Raw genomic sequence first — 22,632 nt, 5'->3', positions numbered from 1 at the left:
GGGCAGTTCCTTTTAGAGGGAGGGGCGCAATGCACGCTTGGTGTTGTAGGAATGTAGAATGGGCGAAACCACGACCTTTTGTTCAACTTTCTCCACAGCTATGGCGCCAATTTCAAATATTATTTCTTCTTTCACTTACAGAGAACACCAGCTTTGACTGACAGTGATCACAAAACACCATCATGTTGCAACCAGATGTGAACAGGGCTTAAACTTCACTGATTCTGTAGCTCAGGGTCCTATTGGTCTCAGTTAGATAATCTCTTGTTAATACCAGGTTCAGACCTGGTATAAACAAGAGATTATCTAACCGGCTAATGGTCAGTTGGACCTGTCGACCCTTTGCAACTTCGTCCATGGTGGGAAAACACCCTTTTTTTTTCTCTTTACCTTCATAAATCCTCTGACTTCAATTTATTTTTGCTACCCTAAAGACAGTTTACACAAGAGTGAAGAATAAATCAATTTGAAGTTGCTCATCTGTATTTAAAAGTCAGCCTCTGCTCAGTGAAGAGATTTGGCGCCACCCAGTGGTCAATACGTATATTCTTAAAATCAGTCCAGTGGAACTTTACGAATGACTTCTCTGTTATTCAGAAACAACAAACATCTGGTGACATTGTACATAATGATGCCTAAGGATGTTTATAGTTTAGTAATAATTCTGATCAGCAGAATAAATGAAACAAACACAACACGCATACAAAAAAGTACAAAATCTCTTAATTTAGTTTCAATTCCAAAGGTTTTATTAGGATGACATTTGACATCTGTCTTTGTCTCTCTTTCTCTCTCTCTTTTACACACACACACACACACACATACACACACACACACACACACACACACACACACAGGAATCTTTTTCCTCCTTCCTCTGTATGTATGTGCACCTGAATGCAATTTACAATCACTTCATCTGACGACATATAATCCATATTTTATCACTTGAAGAATATGTCATATGTTTGCAATGTTTAGGCTTTTCCCTCCTGTATACTCACATAAAAGAAGCACAGAAAACTTACTCACTTACAGTAAGAATCTTTATATTCACACCGTCACTTCCGTCCCTATAGGGCAATGACAAGTTTACAAAATGTTGATGCAGGATGGCACCAAATGCACCAGAAGAACAGTTATTTCTTCCTTATTATAGGCCACTCCGTTAAGTGTACTCAAACACTACATCTTTAACGTGCTCTCTCCTTTAAGAGCACATTTCCATATAGTGCGTCAGCCGTCAATCCACGCACTGCTTCTGAACTCTCCGCCCGCTGTAAGCAGATCAACATGTGTATGTGTGTGAGAGATAGAGAGAGGCTTATAGATGCAAAGGATGGCTCTTAGCTGTAGTCTCTGGGCTGTCCCGAGGTACTCCCTCTGTAACAGTGCCAGCTTCCTACAAAGCTGAATTGGTGGGTTAATGTTAACATGTTAGAATCAGTCAATTAGAGGCTTATTGTGGCACTTAATTCAGATTAGCTGGCTAGACAAAGCTGATGAGGAATAAGGAAAACTCCCTAGAGTAAATCCTTTTACAGCGATACAATGAAATAAACCTCAGGAAGGAATTCTTTAATCAAGGGTTGGACTGATGCGCAGTGTGTACTAAACTACAGTTAGCTACAACGGCGTAACGGTGTAACTTAAATACTTAACTACTACTGCTTCCCAAGTTCCAAAGTCAGTACAAAAACACTGGACGGCTAGAGAGAAGCTGACATACTCTGAAGGTTTTTTGTTCAAAAACTCAAAGCTGCTCGTGCCCACAAAGATGAGAGGAGAGATGTTTGAGCAAGTACATGATGCACGTTTGGGAACAGTGAAGAGCAAAGAAAGAGCCAGAGATGTAGCTTACTGTTTTGGCCAGGGATGGCAAAACAAATCGAGGAAGTCGTCCAGAAATGTTCTGTGTGCAACAAACACAAGAACAACAATCCAAGAGAGCCCTCGATATCTCATCCAGTCCCAGAGAGAGCGTGGTCAAAAGTTGGTATAGATTTATTCAATGTCAGTCACGCAGAATATCTTCTGTGTGTGGACTCCTTCTCTAATACCCCTTTCCCACCGAAATTAGCATGTTGACGCAAGTTTTTCAGACCCCGGAAGACTCGCTTATAGATGCCGATTGTCTCCGTTCCCATTGCCAGTGGAGTATCCTCCTGTCTGTCTCTTTTCTGCTGCGTCACAGTCTGACGTCACAAACACGCCGGAGACAGGCTTAGTGAACGGTGAAGATGTTACGGTGGTTACGTCTTTGTTGTATCTATTAGTCATTCAGCGCCGACAAATTCGGAATGATGTTTGAGCACTGCTTAAACGGAGCAGTAGCATGTTGACCTGGATTTTGTGTTCCCATCGATGCCGATCGGAGCCGAGGCGATAATTACCCGGGTCTACTGCAGAGTCATTTGACCCGGGTCTTAATGCTGATTGTAACCTTTCCCATTAAGCAAAAAAACAGAGTGTTAGTGGGTTTTTTGACCAGTGGATAAGTGGCTTAAGTATCCAGAAATGTTAAGTTAAGCGGTACTGCAAGCAAACACATCATTACATTATTACACTTACATTATTAAGTCGATTTTGCAAGACATGGGGTACCTGATGAGCTCTTTCAGACAATGGCCGACCACTGGTGAATGCAGAAATTTGCAACCAGCTGGGACTTCAAACACACAACCTCGAGCCCGGAGTTTCCGCAATCAAATGTAGAATCAGAAAGAGCGATTCAAATGATCAAGAATCTGAATAAACCCATACGTTGCCCTGCCCTGCTGGAGTACAGAAATACACCGCTGGATGGTGTGGGCGACTCACCGACGCAGCTTCTCATGGGTAAGAGGCTTAAAACAAAAATAGCTGTGTGACAACCCCGAGGTTGTCTTGGTCAGTGGGTGTGGTTGTTTCTGATTCTGTGTTGTTTCCAGGTTCCAGGTTGTAGATTGGAGTCATCAAGGCGGATTCAACACACCTGTGACATTACTGATAGTACGGACATTACATGTTTGTTCTGGTTTTGTTAGTTACTAGTTTGTTGACTTCCTCTTTTGTTGCAAGTCGGAGCCATCTTGTAACAAGCCGTTTCAAAGAGTCTGTTAAAGGCAAAAAGAGCAGATTGATAAAGAGACAAGCCACGCAGAAACATCACTTCTATCTAACTACCTGAGGTTAGAGAAGGCAGAAACAGGAGACACTTTCTGAAAACAAAGTAACAGTAACAGGACAAGAACAAGTGACAACCAGGAGAGACACTTACCTGCACGGTCACCACCACATGGGAGTGTGAGCACTGATATGAGTGTTGTTTTGGTAGACCGATTAGAGTTCCCAGTACCTACCTATAATAATAGCAGAGACTGTTTAAGGGGTGTAGAAATTGAGTGGTGTTAAAGTTCTATTATGTTAGTGGTGATTAACTGAGTTTTGTAAAATCAAAATCAAAAGAAAGGGAGATGTCCTGTATTAAGTTGAAGCACTGGAGTAACCACCAGAGGGTGCTGTGACATTAGCTCTGTATAAAACTGTGCTTCACTGTTAAACACTGTTCAGTCTGCTATAAGCCGTCTCCTCCTTCCAAGTGCCAAAGCATATATTTAAAAAACCAGTATGGCCCATTTAGGGCAGCCTTTAATGGGGGGAGGGTGATACAAGAAGGATTCTTTTGAGAGAACACATTTGAAATCTAATCACAGACCTTAAAGTAACAATCTCTAAGATTTTCATTTAAATATATGTCTGTTAAGTCTCTATCTATCGCTGAATGAGGTAACACACTGGTGACTGAGCCTATTGCCCACTGATGAAAGCCTTTGTATTTGCTGTATGTCAGACTGGGTGTCTGTAGCGCCCAGTTAGTGACGCGTTTTCCATCAGCCAGCAGTGGTTGGTCTGCCAGAGAGGGTAGGCGGAGCTAAGCAGCTGCTTTTCCGGCCTCTGCAAGTGTTGCGAGTAAACAGTAATCTACTATGGCTGAACAAACAAATTCGACGTTCAGATGAAGGCAAACTAAAAAAGGAAACGGACCGTCAGCCAGGAAAATTGAGAGTTACAACCAGAGCCAACCGTGGACGTCACACATGCGACACTGTCTGGATATCTGGGAAGTGTGCTTCCACAGTTACTGTTTATCACCAAAGGTGCCGCCAAAGAGAACGAAACTGAGATCTTCGAGATGAAAACTTTAAAATTGAAAGCAAGACTATATTGGTTTAATTATTGTATCATGTAGTGCTAGAATAGTTCAGTGCCATTTTTTTGCAAACAAATGAGCAGGTCTTAAGTGGCTGGAAAGATGATTTTGCTGAAATGACGCGACACTGCGTGGTAACAGTCTTTTCTGCAGAGAGAGAAAGTGAAGGAAAGTATGTGCATATTACTAATAAGCATTTACCATTATCCCGTGTTCCTGTCTGCAACCACATTTCCTGTAAAATGATCAAAAGCACAAACACAACACAATATTACTAATATTACTTTTAATGCCAAAATAGTTCAATAAACTGACTGAATCTGAATAAAATGTACATACAGGCTGTGAAGGAAATGTTTATGTTAACCTGTTTGCTCATATGTTTAAATTTCTTTAATATAATAGAGTCAATAATCATCTGTTCATCATCATCAATCATCATCTGTTGCTCCTTCTGTCTGAGAGAGATAGTTGGTGGCCTTGTCTGGGCTGAGAGCTCCAGGGCAAGGGGTAAACTCTAGATAGTCAGGCGCCTCAGCTAAAGTCATAACAATAACACCTTACTTTGTCTCTGTGAGAGGGAGTTCTTTCTGTAATGTGTAACATACACTGTGGACTTGATTCTGTGTCAGTCAGCTAGACAGCTGCGTTCTGTGTAGTACTGGCCTGACCCAGCTCGAGTTGTTAATTGCTTTTACTCATCTTTTAATATTCTTCAATTAAATGACATCAAAAGACAACTTTGTTTCCCAAAGAACTTTATTGGTCTCGTCATCAGAAATTGCAAATACATGGGTAACAAGTCGGTAAGTGTAGGACTATCTTTCTGAACAGTTAGCAGTTTTCAACCATCTGAAATGAGAAGTTGTGTTGGAATAATACTGGCTGGGAAAAAAAGAAAAGAAATCAGGCTACAGAATGTCTCATAAGTGCGAGCCTTTCTTATTTGGCACTCCGGGCAGGCCAACAAACCTTACAAATAAGTAGTACTTTAACTCAACTGCACTCTGGAGGTTGGGTAGCTGCTTCAGAGAAAATTGATTTTAAGAGAAGAGGACTGTACAATTGCATTTATACAGCGGGAAATATGGCAAGCTTTAAAAGACAAACTGTTTATCTACAGTGTATTTGTTTACCTTCCACAACCTAAGCTGAAGTATAGTGCGCTCCTTATTGTGGTCTAAATAATCAGGGCAATTGTATTTTTTTCACATTTGTATACAAGGTATAAGTTTCTAGTCTGGTGAAATGGTCCGGCTCTTTAGACATCCACAGGTGAGATATTTCATTGCTGTCATGGTGACGTGCATTAGAGACCCCAGGTTGAAGAGCATGTGGTAGAAAGCCTGGACGGAGAGGCCTCCCGTTTCATCCGCATATTTCAGCGCTACGATGGGCGTGTACAAGGGGTTGGTGAGATTATGGAAACGTGGGCTGCTTGCTTCAATCACTTTCTTGGTGCACTGCAGAGGACGGAGGATACAGTCAGACATACACGATTCATCATAAATCAGACAGTAAAGGCCCAGTCAGGCTGAATCACGCACTGGTTGTTGTGAACTCACTTTAGCGATGTCATCCGGCGTTTGTCCCAGTGTTTCAAAGATGTCAACAGAAGAGGGAAGGTAGACGTTCTTGAAGTAATGAACTGTATCAGGATCGGCTCCAGGAAACTCCTTCTGTCGCACATCCTGAATCATCTTCGACTCAAATTCTGTGTGCACCGGGCCCGGCTCAATCATTGACATCCTGAGGACAGAGTCACACAACAACGTAAGAACTTACGATGACTGTTCCCAAGCAACAGAGCACGGTTAGATGGTTATGTGGGAAAATGGATAACACTAGTTCTGGGATCAATTATCGATTAAACTTAATCAACTCGCCGCTTTTTGGGCTGGCAGCACCCACGACCTCAATTTTAGAGCGCTTCTCGCCGGCACTTTCTGTTGCTAGGTTACGACAGTTGTCTGGTGGCACATCCGCTTCCCTCGGTTGTGATCGTTCAGTCCGTTTTAAACCGCTCTGTACAATTAATATTTTCTTTAATTCAAAGACATTTTACAAAGAAAACATAAAAACGAAGGAAATGAGTCGTGTCCTGGCGTTAGCAGCGGCTCTACACCTGGAGGTTGTACCCCTTGAAAAAACGAAACGATACGCTTCTTCTCCGCCATTGTTGTTGACAAAGTTGATGTCTGAAATCCCGCCCCTTCGTGAATTTGATTGGCCCTTAGAGTTTTTCAAGATATGATGAATGACCAAAAGACTAAAGTTCAATCTATAAATGGAAATATATAACAGTTTTCCCAAGTAACTCATATTTTGCTTGTGTCCTTACAGTAGAATAGTTATCATCATACTTAGATTGGGACTATGTTATTAACTGCTGAGAAAAGCAGGTTAATTGCTTTGTCCCCCATTGTGCGTCTGTCCGTCTGTAACCATTCCTGTAACTGGGTAACCCGGTTAGATAACGGTTTTGACTAAAAGTAATGACTTTTTATTAACTAAAACTGGACGAAAATGTTTTGAGTTTTCGTCGACTAAAACAAGACCAAAGATTATACTTGTTGTTGGTTTCTTAGTTGTAATGCAAGAAGCATCAGTGGCACTCACTTGACATTAAACCTCATGAGCTGCACAGCAAAACTCTCACAGAAGCCCTCCATGGCAAACTTGGAAGCTGCATACACGTCATTGAACACCACACCTATAGAAACAGAGGACATATAGGCCACATACAGTGTAATAAATCAGTTCTTCTTTTTCACTGTTATTTAGAAACATTCCTGTTTGTAAAGACATACAGTGGTGTTTTAACTCCATTAGTCTTTCTTCAGTTATCCTCCCACTCATCCATCATCAACCCATGTACGTCAAACCGAAGCTGACGGACCTCTCTTTTCTCCCCGTAACATTTAACACCCCTCCCCGCCTCCTCTACCTCCACTCATCCAGTCACACCTTTGTCTGCTTACCTTGCAGTCCCATCACACTGCTGACCACGATGATGTGTCCTCCTCTCCTTTTCTTCATATCGGGCATCACCTCCTTGATCATGCGGATCACCCCGAAGAAATTGGTCTCAAACACCTTCTTCATCTCGTCGATGGGGATGCTCTCCACTGGACCCACCAGGCCGATACCCGCGTTATTGACTGTTCAGCAGAAGAAGAAGGAAGTAAAAAAGGTCAGTGTATTAATTTAAGATGCAAAACTGTGAAAATGCGTTTTTTACTTACTGACGACATCAACGTGTCGATCTTTGATGCCGTCGATACACTGTTTGACAGACTCGTCGCTGCAGACGTCCAGCACAGCCAGAAAGAGAGTCTTCTCGTACGTGTCCCCGGCAGCTTCCACCAGCTTATCTTTGCGTTTCAGGTCACGCATCGTCGCTATGACTGTGAAGAGATGGAAAAGAAGGGAAAAAAACAAATTCAGAGGCGTGTAAAGGAGATTGTATTGTGTTGACCTTTGTTATGATTTGCTTTAGCAGCATATTTTCCATCTTTAACTGACACGGAGAAGAAAACACTATACTGTAATAATCAGCCATTTAAATCCAGTTGAATAAATCTCTATCGGGAGCTGAAAGTGACAATCTCGATGCAAATAAATGTCTGTTAAGTCTCTATCTATCGCCGAATGAGGTTACACAGTGGGGATTGAGCCTATGGCCCACTGATGAAAGCCTTTGCATTCACAGGATTACAGACTGGGTGTCTGTGGCGACTTTCGTGGAAAGAATCACAAGCAGCGCCCAGTTAGTGACGCGTTTTCCATCACCCAGCAGTGGTTGGTCTGCCAGAGAGGGTAGGCGGAGCTAAGCGGCTGCTTTTCCGGTCTCTGCGTGTGTTGCGAGTAAACAATAATCTACTATTGCTGAACAAACAAAGAAAAGATGGATGACTACAGATACAACTTCAACAATAAGTGAAAATCCAAAGAAAAAGAAACAAACTCGACGCTCAGATGAAGCAAACAGTCTGAAAAGGAAAGCGACCGTCAGCGAGGAAAATCTGTTACAACTGGAGCCAACTGTGGACGTCACACATGCAGCACTGAATGGATATCTGGGAAGTGTGCTCCTGCAATTACTGTTAATCACCATAAAAAGATAGTGAACGTAGAAAACAGCATGAGTAAGCACACTGATATGAGCATGTACTGTATGATTATCCACTCTTAGACTTGTCTCGGTCTGTATTGCCTTAAGAAAACATGCTGAATAATGGAAATAAGAGACTAAAGGGATATAAATGTTTCAATCTGAGTCTTGGCCGTGCCACTTTTTCCTGTGTGTGGGCGTCTTTCCATCATTGCTGTTTTCCTTTAGCCCTTTTGTATAATTATAATCCTTTAATTTCCATCTGCACCTTCCAAGTGTGAGTTTGTGAATGGGTCTAACACTCCCTCTCTACACACAGCTCTACAGGCCTTCAGGCTGCTGCTGTAAATAGGCCTGTGATCAGGCAACCTGCCCAGGTCAATTAGAGTCTAAAAACTACTGGAGACTACTGGAGAGTCAAACTGAGTTCACTGGATCAGGCTGCATATAGATCACCCAAGAATACACACACATGAACCCAAGCGTCATACTCTGTTGAGTGGACTATTAGGTCTTTATGTGTGTGCATAGCCACAACAATGACTTGTACAGTACGAAATGTTCCTTTGTATCCTGGTGCAGCATCACAACACGTTGTCTGTGTGTTTACATGAATATATAGAACATTTCCACTCTGAGTCATCCTGTCTTTGTCTTTGTGTACATTTCCTGCCATAGGAGGGAACAGGAAGAAAGGAGCAAAGGTCGTGACGAACGGAGAGGAAGAACCAGGAAAAATATGGGATAATAGGTGAGAATGGAAGGTAATACACACAAACACACACACACACACACACACACAAAGGAAACAGGGTTCACATACATCCCTGTCCTCACCCTGTTATCATGAACTTCCTAACTTCCTAACTGGTTGAAATTACACAACTATGGGAAACCCTGTGCTAAATAAAGTCCCTACAATAAAGCTAATCTTAAGCAGCCCTAATTGAGACTCTCAATCAGTTTACATGTTAGCATTAGCGTCTCGCTTTATTGCTCATGTCACCTGCGTCCTCCGGGAATAGCCCCCTCCAGCCGGTTGTACACAACAAACCTCAGTGAGCCGTGCTATAATTAGCCTAAGCGTGGCTGTAGTGGAGCTTTAGTTATTGTCTGCTGTTACTCGAATCTTAAGAGAAGTGAAAGGTTAAGTTGGGATCAGAGACATGACATGTGCCGGCTGAGTGAACTGGGAGCTTGTTCTCCATTAGAAAAACATTTATCATTTAAGCCTTTTTTAAATTACAAACAGAGAAATAATTGTTTACTATTGTTTTCCCTTATGGCACTAGTATAATCTGTGGACACACAATTTGCTTGAGTCTTGTGTGTCTGCATGAAATTCTGGCATTTTAACATTTATCATAGCATGCTCATTTAATATCATATAGTTCCACCCAGCAAGGTGGTTTGTACCATGATAGATGTCATATTGAGCTATTTTAAGAGTAAGTAATGTCAATGTTTACACCAAAATCCCCGTGTCTGATCACAATACTGTAATGTAAAGTATATGTGTCACGTATGTGGCCTCTATTTTGAGGTCTCATAAGTGGTTGGCACCTATGAAGGCCCAATCCCAATCTCCACACGCACGGACTCACAGACTTTGAGGTGCGTTCCCGGTAAGTGCGTGACTGCTGAGTGCTGTCCCACTGTCAGATCACAGAGTGCGTGATGCTCTGATGCGGACTTTACAACTTGCCGTGAGTCTGCATATCTGCAGACTTTCCTGTGGGACTTACCCAGGGTTCATAGCGAACTTGGTGACATATATAAAGGTGATTGTCCAGCCCCCCACTAAATGTAAACAAATGTTCGTACATTGAAGTCGTATTCAATTAAGTTTGACCAAAAAATAATCATAAATGTAAACAATGCGAACATGGACGGTGACAGGAACCGCAAATACGTTTATCTGTAAGTGACGACAATTAAATATTCTCATTAATTAAACATTAATGCCTTTCTGACTTTTGATAGCTTGTTAGATAAAGCTTATCTTATTTTAAAATATGTAAACACTGTTAGACACACAAATGCTGCAGGTCAGCTTTTTTTCTTATTAGATTTAATGGCCCGTCTGGTTTCCAGGCAACGTGTGATGCCATGATAGTGCGTCCCATTACTCATTTTTCTGCAGTTCTCAAACCCTCACGCACACACGCACTGCACGCACTGCACGCCTGAAGCCATCAAAGTCCGTGAGTGTTCAGTGCTTAGGCTTTTGGGTGGAGACTGGGTTTGGGCCATCGAGTCCTTAAAGCTTTGACCTCTGACCTCCCTGTGTGCAGAGGAAACACTAGGCTGTGGAATTTCCTCTGCAGAGTTTAGTGGAGAACACGCAGGCTCATATTTGCTCCATTGTCTCAGTTTATCCGTTTATTCCAGTTCATTTACAACAATCAGACAGTTCTGTTAATGATTCTCAGTCATTGTGTCTGAATTGGATCCTCATGTGGTTCACATTTAATACGTTTTGTGTGTTTAAACGTCTGCAAACAGCCTCTCAGTCAGACTCAGATGGACACCACTCCTCTGTTATGCACAGGGACATCGGCTTTAATCCTGCATTATCATGTGGACTATATAACCTCTTATGTACACTCCAGTCATGATGTAAGCATCTTATGTGTGACCACTGCAATAAAAAAGTAAGTGAGTGATGGTGATGGGAAGTTTATAAAGGGTTTATGACTGCAAGTAACCATTATTCTTATGATCTATTAACCTGCAGACGATTGAAGTGATTAATCTGAATTATTTACAGATTTATTTACTATAAAAATGTCAGAAAACTTGAGAAAAATGCTGGTCACAATTTTCAGAAGCCCAAAATGACTTCTTCAAATGTATTCTTTTGTTCAACCAGCTGTCAAAAACCAAAATCCTTTCATTTAGTTTCAGAAATAACAAAGAAAAGTAGCTAAACCTTACGATTAGGAAGCTGGAAGCAGCAAATGTTTGACATTTTTGCTTGAAAAATGACTGAAACAGTTGAAGGATTATAAAAATGACTTCCCTTGTCGATGACTTCTCTTAATCCACTAATCAATGAAACCCAAACCTCTAAAATTTACCATGCAAATAAAGTTATTACAATTAGTAGCAGTTGTTGTATTAATACATAAAAAGGTTCTTTGTTTATTTGTAGAAACTTTTTTTCTTGTCCACGTGCTTTGGCAACACAAATGTATCCTAATTACACGCCATGACAACCAAATTGAAAATTCAATTAAGTGCTTTCTCTCTCTCTCTCTCTCTCATACACACACACACTCACACACTGTGCACTCACCATGATAGCGCTTCTGCTCATCCTTGGCCAGCAGTACAGCCATCCTCAGGCCGATACCGGAGGAGCAGCCTGTGATCAGAACCACTTTCTGCCCGGGACTTGCCATGGCTCTGCTCCGCTGCCTCTCTGTCCTGTTGGTAAATAATGAGACACCAGCAGAGAAGCAGCTGTAGGATGGGTGGTGATTTAAAGACAGAGCCACTGTAAGAGGATAACAGAGGGAGAGAGAGGGAGAGAGAGAGAGAGAGAGTCACATGGACAGAGAGCCACAAGAGATTATCTTAGTGTCAGTTGGACCTGTCGACCCTTTTGCAACTCGGCCTTTAACAGGAAAATACCCTTTTCTTTTAGTCTTTACCTTCATACATCCTCTGACCTTAAGTCATGTTTGCTACCCTAAAGACAGTTTACATAAAAGAGTAAAGAATAAATCGATTAAAAACAGTTTGAAGCTGCTCGTCTGTGTTTAAGTCAGCCTCTGCTCAGTGAAGAGATTTGGCGCCACCTAGTGGTCAATGATTATATTCTCATGATCAGTCCAGTGGAACTTCATGAATGGATTCTTCTTTTATTCAGAAACAAACCTCTTGCGATGTTAATTGTACATTATGATGCCTAAGGATGTTTTTATTTAATTTTATTTTTGGCATTGACTTTAGTCTACATGAAGGCTATTCAGAGACACTAAAAGTTATAATTATTGGTTAAAGCCTGCCCCACCTACCTATAACTTATGGATACAGAAGCTATGGGACATGGATGAAATTGAACGATTACACAAACTTATTAAGGCTTCAAAGCCATGACGCTACTAACACAATAAAATATACAGCATATATTTATCATTTCTTTTCCCCTTACAGTACACCTAGGGCAGGGATCTATCCTCATGTCTGTCCCCTTTCCTTTCCCCTTTTTCATTGTCATTTTAGGGTTTTTATTGTTGATTATCCTCCACACTTTCTGGTCTGTAATGAATACTAAGGAAACATGGATGGTAATGACTTGAATAATCTGATCTGTGATGAATACATTGATAAAATGATCTGTAATGAGTACACTGACATCTCGATCGAGCGCTCTGATAACCTGGACTGTTGTGAGTACCTTGACGGTACGGTCTGTAATGAGTACCTTGATTACGTTGTTTACCTCGAGATAGCACAAATGTACAGTATCATTACATCACGCTGCACCAAAGATGGAGACTTTTTTATTATTTTATATTATTATATGATTTCTATTGTTTGTCCTCTGCCAAAAACTGAAATAAAAGTACTACACACATACAAAAAAGTACAACATCTCTTAACTTCAATTAAATTTGGCATCTGTCTTCGTCTCTCTCTCTCTCTCTGTCTCTGACACACACACACACACACACACACACACACACACACACACACACACACACACACACACATAACTGAGCACAAAAGAGTAGCTGCCAGTCAAACAATCTAAGACACTCTACTTGAAGCAGGAGGCGTTTTGGAAATATGCCTGGAATCTTTTTTCTCCTTCCTCTGTACGTATGTGCACCTGAATGCAATTTACTTCTGTTACCAAAACAGCACTGTTACCAAAACATGACCTTCTAATGGTTATTGTGAACCCCGTTTACAGTAACTTCATCCGACAACATATCATCTATATTTTATCACTTGAAGAATGTGTCGCATGTTTCCAATTTAAACTGTTTCACAAAAAGCAGAGAAGACTTTGGACATCGGGCTCTCACTTACAGTAGAAATCCTTTTATTCGCACCCTCACAAAACAATGACACCAAATGATCCAGCCCTCTTCTTTATGTGCACATTTCCATGTAGTGTGTCAGCGTTCAGTACACAGGGAAATGTGTTTCATGCGTAATTTTTTCGCATATTTGACTTCCCCCGTTTTAGTTGTCCTAAATGTTCTCACCTTTGTATCTAAACATGGCTCACTTTCACTGCTTTGTTGTCTCTAATGTCAAGTGCATTTGGACCAGTTATTATAGTTTTGAAATTTCTATTAGTTTTTATTTTTATTTAGTCTTTCTGTTTGGATTTTTATTTCAGTTTAGTTTTAGTTAGTTCTATGAGTTCATAAGTGGTTTTACTTTTATTTTTATTGTGAAAAATGTACTACTTTTAGTTTAGTTTTAATTTAGTTTTAGTGTTTTAGTTTTGTCTTCGTTGGAGTTTCTACGGGAGCTGACATCCGCTATGTTGCTTTGCTGCCACCTTCTGGAACTAGTTTGTCACTGTCATCTTCATTCTAGGTTCTTTTAATTAGGCCAGTGTCTCTCCTCAAACAGAATAGGACAAAGTGGTTTCGCTATGAAAACCAAGCTTGAAGTTCGTGTTGCACTGTTCATTGTAGTTTTTATTTCAGTCAACAAAATCACTGCTAGTTTTAGTCCTTGTCTTAGTTTTTGTTAACCATAATAATTAACACATGTGAATGTATAAACCATCTTCTGTGCTGTATTTAATTTAACTATACAATTCTTTTTCGTCCTAACTCACCTGCTCATACCGTCCCTTTCAGCCTCAGACAATACAGACTAATGTAAATGGAAGCTGAAGGCAGACAGGGGAGAGCTGCAGGCTCATATAGGTAATCCTGCGAATGTATGCATGTGTGTGCATGTACTGAGCTCCGATTCTGTCAGGCTTTCTCAACCCCATAAACTTCTCCCAAAAACCCCTAAAAGGTTTCCGATACCTCCCAGTGAGATGCTTGTTTGTTCTGGACTTTTCCAAATCTGAGATAAAGAATAACAAACCATTGAAGTCGAAGGCAGCGAGCACATTTATGTTTTTATTGTTGCTATAGGAAGAATATGGAGTGTGTGTGTAAATGTGTGTAAATGTGTGTGTGTTTGAAGTGAGTGTGGGGTGGGCAAAGACAGACAGGCACTGGAATTTGGAATCTGCTGCAGCATATTTTTATTAGTTGGGCAGCACCGTTGTCCTGTCCTAGCATGCTTTGTGTGTCTGTGTGTGTGTGTGTGTGTGTGTGTGTGTGTGTGTGTGTGTGTGCGTGTGTGTGTGTGTGTTAGCGTGTGCGTCTGTGTGTGTGTGGAGTGAGTGGGAGTCACAAGAGTGGCACAAGCTTGCACTGTTCATGTTGGATTTGGTTTTCTATGAAGTCCGACATATATCATCTTTGCTGGCAGCTTTATATTCAAGCATTGCAACGTATTGCACATGTGCTCGTGACAACCTTATAATGTGTACTGTCATGCCCCATGCGCGCGCGCGCTACAAAGACAGACAGATAGAGACACCACATAGCCCCTTAAATCACTCAACCGATAGTGCTGCTAATAGTGACACGCGCGGTAATTATGTTGCTGTACAGCCCCACGAGCCCAAACCAGGAGTCTCCAGGGAGGGAGGGGTTACCCCGGAGGAGAGAGGGAGGAAGGGGAGGTGAAGGAGGAGGGAAGAGAAAGTGAGGAAAGATCTCTGCGGGTGAAAGAGGACAGACCTTCCAAGATTAAGGGATTTTTCTCCCCCGCTGGTCCTTCTTCTCCATCCGTCCACCCTGAAGAAAAAACACTGCAGTCAGGAGTAAATGGGCCGCTGAATATCACCCATAATAAATTGAATCAGCATTTATGCACGAGCGTGCTTAATTGCCAGCTGTTGGGAGTGCGGGTGGAGACGAAGCTCTCTCGCGCAGAGCTGAAGTTCCTCTGAGTGCAGGTGTCCCGCGGAGCAAAGAGGAGCCACGAGGGAATTATTGGCCGCTGTATCGATAGCTTCTAATGCAATGATGGATCGATGGAGCTCAGTGCGCGAGACGTGGCTGCTGTGGCTGCTCGTGACGGTGTTTTACACCTCATATGCAGGTAGGCTGAAATATTAAACTACTTTTCATCTGTTTATCTTGGTGCAAAAAACGGCTCGCGCTACTCAAGTAACGTATTATATTCCAGCCTCTGTTAAAAGTTTAATTTGGCACTTTTCCCGCCTTTATTCCGTTTTCCTCCTCCTCTGTCGCATCAATTGTCACAACTGCCCTCGAAGCACTCGTTAGCTAATGACGCTATCAATCTTTAATATCATTTTAATCGATCCACTTAACACAACTAGTGTCATTCCTGTATCCAGCCATGTGTGTTTGTTAAACTGAACTTGACTTTTCAGGGATATTTCAGTAAAAACATGCCCCTTCTCCCCCTCATATACATCTCATTTGTCATTTTGTCCTTAACTTCCAGAAAAATCGCCCTTGGTCTCCATGTTGACAGATAATTTTGTCATGCCGTGTCATGCAGGCCTGCAGCTTGTTGAACTGAACCACCTCGTTCTGGGCTTCTTGAGCCCACTGCACATTTGCTAGACAGTCATAAGACATGGACTATATGTCCAGACTTGTTCTGCCATACCTGCTGCTGCATCAGTCTGTGCTCTCATACAGCAGCGTGCAGGATATTTAACCTGTACAGCTGGGTAATGGGGAACAGACTGAGGCAAATTAAAGTGAGCTGCACTGGGAACGCTTGGTTTCATACAGCAGCCCCTGGAGCTGCACTGGAACCAGATGAGGAGGGTGGGTTAGAGAGGTTGATGCTTATCAGGATGAGTTCAAGTGTGCACCAGTCTGTTTGGAAAGATGGAATATGCTGTTTTATCTTCTTTAGAACATGAAACCTTGAATATCCCTTTGTCTGCATACTAAGGGCTTTAACAAACTTAAAGAAGATACCCTCAAGAGCCATGGCGAGATGGCCTGAAGGCATGTCCGATATGTGAGGTTCTTCTTTAATGTTAAAATGACAGATATTTTTTGGACTTTGTGATACAACACAAGTGTTTATTAAAGTCAAGGGTACATATTTGTTTGCCCAATATAAGACACACTCTTGAGCTACAACGTTCGTTCTTGAACTTGAAAACAGTATTTTAAAAACTGAAGCTGCTCTTGAGTTTTTCTTCATAAATCATGATTCATTTTTTCTCTTGAGAACCCTCTTGGCTGTGTTAGCTTGTAGGAGTAGTGTGACATCTTGAGAAATTAGCATTTTTCTTCCTCCCTTGCAGGGTGTTAGACAACAAGGTAAACTCAAAGCGAGGGCTAGAAGCTTGTTAGCTTAGCTTAGCTAGCGTGGCTCTATCCAAACATAACAAACTCAGCTTTACAGCAACTCTCAATCTGTATTAACATGTTATATCTTCAACAGGCTAAAAAAATAAAGATAATATACGACAAGTTGTGATGTAACAGGTGTTATCAACCACACTAACTCCTGGCTAGGTGCACTAACTTCCTGGAGTGATGTTGTATTTGCGAGGTTGCTGAGCAACGAGCGATGACTAAGTCTCTGCAAGAAAGCCAAAAAATATCAAACTATTCCAGTAAAAGTCAGAGTTCAAACTTGACATTGGAAGCAACGGTTGGCATACCGAGCTCAACTCAAGCTGCTGATAAAGATTATGTAATAAGATCGACAGTTCCAGAGCGGCTACTGAGGTGAGGATCAGTCAGTCACTTTATGGGGTCTACCTGTCCACAAAAGTTCATTTTATTCTCAGCATTCAGAAAAAAACAAAGAAAAGGCTTTAAAATACTTAACTTCAATAAATCTGTTGTTTTCCTTTTTTAATGGCTGTTTTATTTGCAGGTCTGCGTCCGCCGGCTTCGTAGCGAACTAAATCAGGAATTCACTATGCAGGTGACTTGGCAGAGGCTCCACCATGTTGCCTCCACCTGCTCTGTCTGAGAAGATATTAGAAAGCCCAAAAGTAACGTCCACAATAGCCATTATTCCTTACCTGGTTAAATAGCAGATGGTTAACAGAACATTTGCCTCCAGGCTGCTAATTATCGTTCATTTCATCTGGTCTCACACAACTACAAACAAGTGAAGATGAAGGTTGTTGGCTTATTTTGCTGTTTAATTATCTCGCCACATCACGCTGTGACTCACACACATTCTGGGGTCAAACCTCAGTCTGTCTGTGAAGGTCATTACTGCAGTGACTAATGTGACCTCTGGACCTTTAGGGGTCATCTGGGGTCAAACTAGCTCAGGGTGTGAACCCTGTAGCGTCAAACACCTGGCGGTCAGAGAGCTTGTAAATAAGAATTTATTCGTAAATAACCCTGCTGGTGAAGAGAAACACAGAAAGAGAGAAACAAACATACTTTTAAACACATACACACAGTATAATGAGTACTTCAGTTTGCTCATACCTGCCTCCTCAGCTACTGGACAAACTCTTTCATAACACCTATTATTTAACTGTCTGCAGTTACTCTTGATTTTTGCCTAACTGTCAAATGCGGTTACACACCTGGCTGTCAGCAAGTCGGGTGTGAATTATGATCATAGTTACCTGAGCAATGTGGTCAAGTTACGGTCAAGCATGCCACAGTCTGGCCTAGGGTGTTTCACGCGCTTACCTGGCTCACCTTCTGTATGTAAGCTGTGCCTTCAGGAAGCTCTTGCTATTTATTGCTTTGAAAAAATTCAAGGTATTCAATGCTAAAATCACCTGGTGTCCATGTAAGCTAGCAATGTGAAGGTGTTAAGCTGACAGCCGTCCTGCTGTATTCTAACTTGGTTGCTGCTAAACCAGTCCCCAATGGAAACATGCTTTTATTGGATTATTATGCAGGACATAGTTTATGTGCTGTGCAAAGTTAAAGGTGTGAAGGTGAGATGGGATAATAAAAAAACAATATTTGCATTCTTTTTGGTGTGACAATCCTTAGCGTATGTCTCGCCAGTCAAATTGACTGCATGTGGACCGAAGTCAGAGGCAGATGTGGGCAGGACGTCTAATTGGCAGATGTTGTCCCAAATTTCAGGATTTCAAGGGCTATTTCTAGCTACATCTGTCGACTCTAGTGCATAATTGTGGAAGATGACGATCTAGAGTGAAGTTAAAGTCTAATTAATTCTGATCCAACTGTTCAGACTGACGACCCAATGCAAATACAAGACTAATATCTGGTTGAAGACAACATGTGAAACTGTCCCAAATCAGAAGATCAGATTCTATGGGTTGGTGGTTTTCAAATTGTTTCGAGCATATCTTAAGTTGAAGATTTGACATAATAACAGCAACTTCAATTCTAACAATAGCATAACACAGAACACACTAGAGGCACTCAGATCACTTGCTCCATGGGTCTGCAGAGGTTGATGTTTAAAAATATCTTCATGTCAAACACCAATCATTGATATTACAGCAGCTGGTTTTGATTTGACAGCTGATGGGAAACACCTGCTGTGACATCATCGAATGAGATCAGGCCAGAGGCACAACAGTAGCTTTCTACCACATGTGATCCAATGTGGGAATCATCTCTTTAGATATTTTGAGCCACGCTAGCGGCGAGTCTCTATGGGATGGAAATACTGGTCATTCCACCACCTTGGCCCACAATGAAATGGGATGCATGGATGGATGGATGGATGGATGGATTGACATTGTGTTTTTTGTACAGGCGGTCAGTTTTCTTCAAGATGAGCCTGATTAACTTTTAATCTAACCCCATCAGTGTTCAGTGCTAGTTAGCAAATTTAGCATGCTAACAAAACTGTGATGGTGAATATGGTAACACGTTAATATGGCTAAACTTAGACAGTTTGTGTCTCACCTCCTTGCCTGCTAGCAAAGAGCTTTAACACAAGGGCATACTGTGTGCAGAGTTTAATGAGTCTCCATGCAGGTGTCCTGACCAGCCAATATCAGCTGCAGGTGCAGTTTTACATGATCCCTTAACGGCTTCCGTTCAGGTGTGAACAATGTTCATAAGTCAGTTAGTAAATGAACATTGAAGACACTGAGAGTAGAGTTTGTTCACTTGAACAACCTAAATGAAGGGTCCACTACCAGAAATAACCTTGGTCTCTTTGGTCGAGGTCAGGTACTTAACTCCTGTGTCAACTTAGGTCAGTGAAATAGAGTGTTTATGATGCTTAAGTTTTCAGAAGACTTGGTCCTTTTACTCTTCTTTACAACTCTGGAATTTCCCAGAACTGCAAAAAGTCACAGCCACCTCAAGTCCCTTTAAAATCCCCTCTAAGATATCTCTGGTACGAGTCCGACGCTCAGATTTTAGACAGTAAGATGGCATCTGCTACTGGCCGACTTCAGGAGGGAATTCTCCTTTCCCTCTGCTACCGTTTTCAAAAATGCTACTTGAAACAACAGCGGCCTCTGAGTTAGCAACATAAACACAAAGATTTGGATCGTTTAATACGTCAGGCCTGCTTGGGTTTTAATTCAAGTGATCACTTGTCTATTTTCAACTGCTCAAACTGCTTCAAAACCAGACCTTCATCCTTCCAGACACAAATTTACAAACTCACTACTGCTGCATCCTTTGATTAGCACTGCTCAAGAATATTGTAATTGGGTCAAAAGAATACAAACAACCCACAGTTTTTACCCCCCTTAGAAAAGTGTTATGGTCGGTTCAGCCAGACCCTTTCCAACTCTGGCAAAACAGAGTGTAAGCTAAAGCTAGCTATTCAAGATGAGTTAATTAAGTAGCTGCCAGGATGCAATGAAAGTTGGATTTGAAATGGAGATTCGAAAGAACAAAGATGGAAATAATCTTGGTATTTATAACTTATTGATGTATCATTGCATCAATACATCAATGCATGCAGTACTGCATGTCCAGATGCATTGTGAGAGACAGAGATGGCGTCCGTGTGTTTTCCATGTTTGTTTGTTTTGACAGGTTTGTTCTGTAGCGGAGGGGGAAATGCTTTCCCGACGTAACCCAAACAACATGCGTTGAGCTGCCTGCTCAAATGATAGATCTGGAAACTTTCTTGAGCAGTGATTGATGAGAGCGCTCCTTGTAATTGACAGTTTGAGAAGAATAGTTTGAACGAGGTCTTTAGGTCAGTGGGAGCAGTGAGGAATGTCTGAAGGCTTTCCTTACATCAGAACAGAAGTCACAAACTGATTATGCAATCATGACACAAAGTTTGGCACTAAAAGTCTGCAGGACTTGGAGCTGTTTGATTCCAGAGTCCAGAGTGTGTGTAATTTTAGGATGGATGGAAAAACTAGAAGAAGTACGCTAACAAAAATGTATAGAAACAGAGCCTTCAGATTAAGCTCCTTTTTATCAATGATACAACCTTGTTTAATCCTATTGATTCATTCAGAAAGTAAGTTATAGTGCACATTTTGTCCAACGTTCTTCTTCTCTTACATGAAAGTAATACTGAAGCATCTTTTCGCTACACACAACTCTCCTTATAAAGCCTACAAAATGAAGATCAATCAGTGGATCTACTGCTTTGGTCTAGACTGATGTAACTAAAACAACTTGCCATGAAATTTTGTACAGACATTAATAGTCCCCAGAGGATGAGTCATAATGTCTTTAGTGTTCCCCTGACTTTTCCTGAAGCAGCAGCATGTGGTTGACAGTTGTGGATTTTAGGGAAATCAAAGCGTTTAACTCGACGAATCTATCGGAGTCATCTCTTGGATGATTCCCCACAGTGAAGATGTGATAACTTTGTTGATTCCTAAACCTTTTTCACCACCAATAGCTGCACAAAGCTACTTTGTTTTTAGTGCTAGTTAGCTAATGTTAACATCCTAAAACTGCCAAACCCTCTCTAGCGCCCCCTGCTGAATGGCTGCAGTATAGGTCATAAAACCCGCCTCCTCCATGTTAACAGATGGGACATGAGTCAAACTGTAAAATCAAATCTGTTCCTGATTAACAGAGTAGAGGAGGATCGGCGAGGGGAGGGTGCGGGATCTTTGTCCAGGTTTGTTTTCCGTTAAGTTTTGGTTAGTGGAAGTGGCTACGGTGGCTCCACCCGCCGATCTCCACTGCGCAACTCAGGCTCCATAAAAACGTCACCAAGATGGCAGCGCCCGCCTCGGGGGTATTTTGGCTTCACTTTTGGACAATGGGAGCAGATGAAGAAGCATCGTCCATCGTCGTCATTGGAAGAGACAAATAATAGTTGGATAGCCGACAGAAATGTGAGATTTGTGTGGATGGATGAGGAGACTAAACTTGCCCAAATGAGCACATATAAAAACACGTAATTGTCATGTTCTCATCAGTTTTCTACTTTGTTTTCACCTTTTAGAGATTACACTGGTGCTCTTTAATTTACCTCATCTTGTTACACTCTTCTTCTGCACTCGTTTAATGGCAGCTGACTGGACGACATGCACCAGCTGTTTATCTCCGTGCGCTCTAATCCTCACATAACAGTTGTTGAAGGAAACAACAAGAAATTGAATTTTCATTCTCAGATTTGTTATAATCCAAACATGGCAGGTTTGTGAGCATATTAACTCACCCATGCTATCTCAAAGCACCGCTGTGAATAAGTACAGACTCAGGGAGCTGCTAGAATGGCTGTCGACTCTTAGACATGTGTCGACACATTAGACTCTTTGAAGTTTTTAACATTATTTTGTCTGTTTTATGGCCAGCTACAATTGAAGCCAGAGTTGTCCTAGTTTACAGCAAGTACAGTTGATTCTGATGTAACGTCTGTGTGCAGCCTCTGCCAGACAAATAGAAAGTCAGCTTGAATCATTTGGAGCAAAACAAGATCGACCAGTGGGAATTTAATGATTGGAGCCACGTTTAACTCTCTGAACTGACTTGAATAAGTTATAGCGCTGGTAAATCATAGATGTTGTGATCAGTTGACTAATAATTGACTGAAACTACAAGACGTCATGGACAACATCAGCAGTCATCTCCATGGCTGGGCCTGTCTGCTTTTAAACTGCAGTGCACCAAGGACAGGCTGAACAACACGTTTTCAGATTGGCAGGTTTGAGAAGTCACAAACCTAAGGAGCCAATCCCGTTAATGGACAGGGTGACGCTATGCATATCATTATGTGCAACCTATGGCAACCACTCCGGTGATGAGCGAGCCAGCTGTAACCCTCATCGTAATTTTCGCAAACTTGCTACTGACTACTAAAGTTAACATTACTGCTACTAATTACTACAGTTCAAGCTAGCTAAGTTTCAGCAAGCTTCCACTAAACGATGGCAGAGACGTGTTTTGTTTTC

General features: G+C 41.6%; 2 protein-coding genes across 2 annotated transcripts in view; one reads left to right on the top strand and one right to left on the bottom strand.

Annotated features, from left to right (window-relative positions):
• Positions 1 to 5,427: 5,427 nt before the first annotated feature.
• Positions 5,428 to 11,710, bottom strand: LOC138594576 (retinol dehydrogenase 8-like). Its single transcript, XM_069665715.1, has 6 exons — positions 11,605 to 11,710; positions 7,438 to 7,599; positions 7,174 to 7,353; positions 6,812 to 6,905; positions 5,758 to 5,941; positions 5,428 to 5,655 (listed from the first exon to the last, which is right to left on the bottom strand). The coding sequence occupies exons 1-6, from the start codon at positions 11,708 to 11,710 to the stop codon at positions 5,428 to 5,430; spliced, it is 954 nt and encodes a 317-aa protein (XP_069521816.1).
• A 3,660-nt stretch (positions 11,711 to 15,370) lies between these two features.
• Positions 15,371 to 22,632, top strand: part of LOC138595028 (collagen alpha-1(XI) chain-like) — a 49,606-nt gene continuing 42,344 nt past the window's right edge. Inside the window, exon 1 of the mRNA XM_069666346.1 lies at positions 15,371 to 15,446. Within this exon, the coding sequence (XP_069522447.1) occupies positions 15,371 to 15,446 (76 nt within the window). The remainder of the gene's footprint in view (positions 15,447 to 22,632) is intronic.

The sequence above is a fragment of the Semicossyphus pulcher genome, unplaced genomic scaffold, assembly GCF_022749685.1.
Source record: "Semicossyphus pulcher isolate SPU_LCO1_2020_fin unplaced genomic scaffold, fSemPul1.0.p SCAF_17, whole genome shotgun sequence".
NCBI lineage: Eukaryota > Metazoa > Chordata > Actinopteri > Labriformes > Labridae > Semicossyphus > Semicossyphus pulcher.
This window is presented reverse-complemented; position numbering and strand designations above follow the sequence as displayed.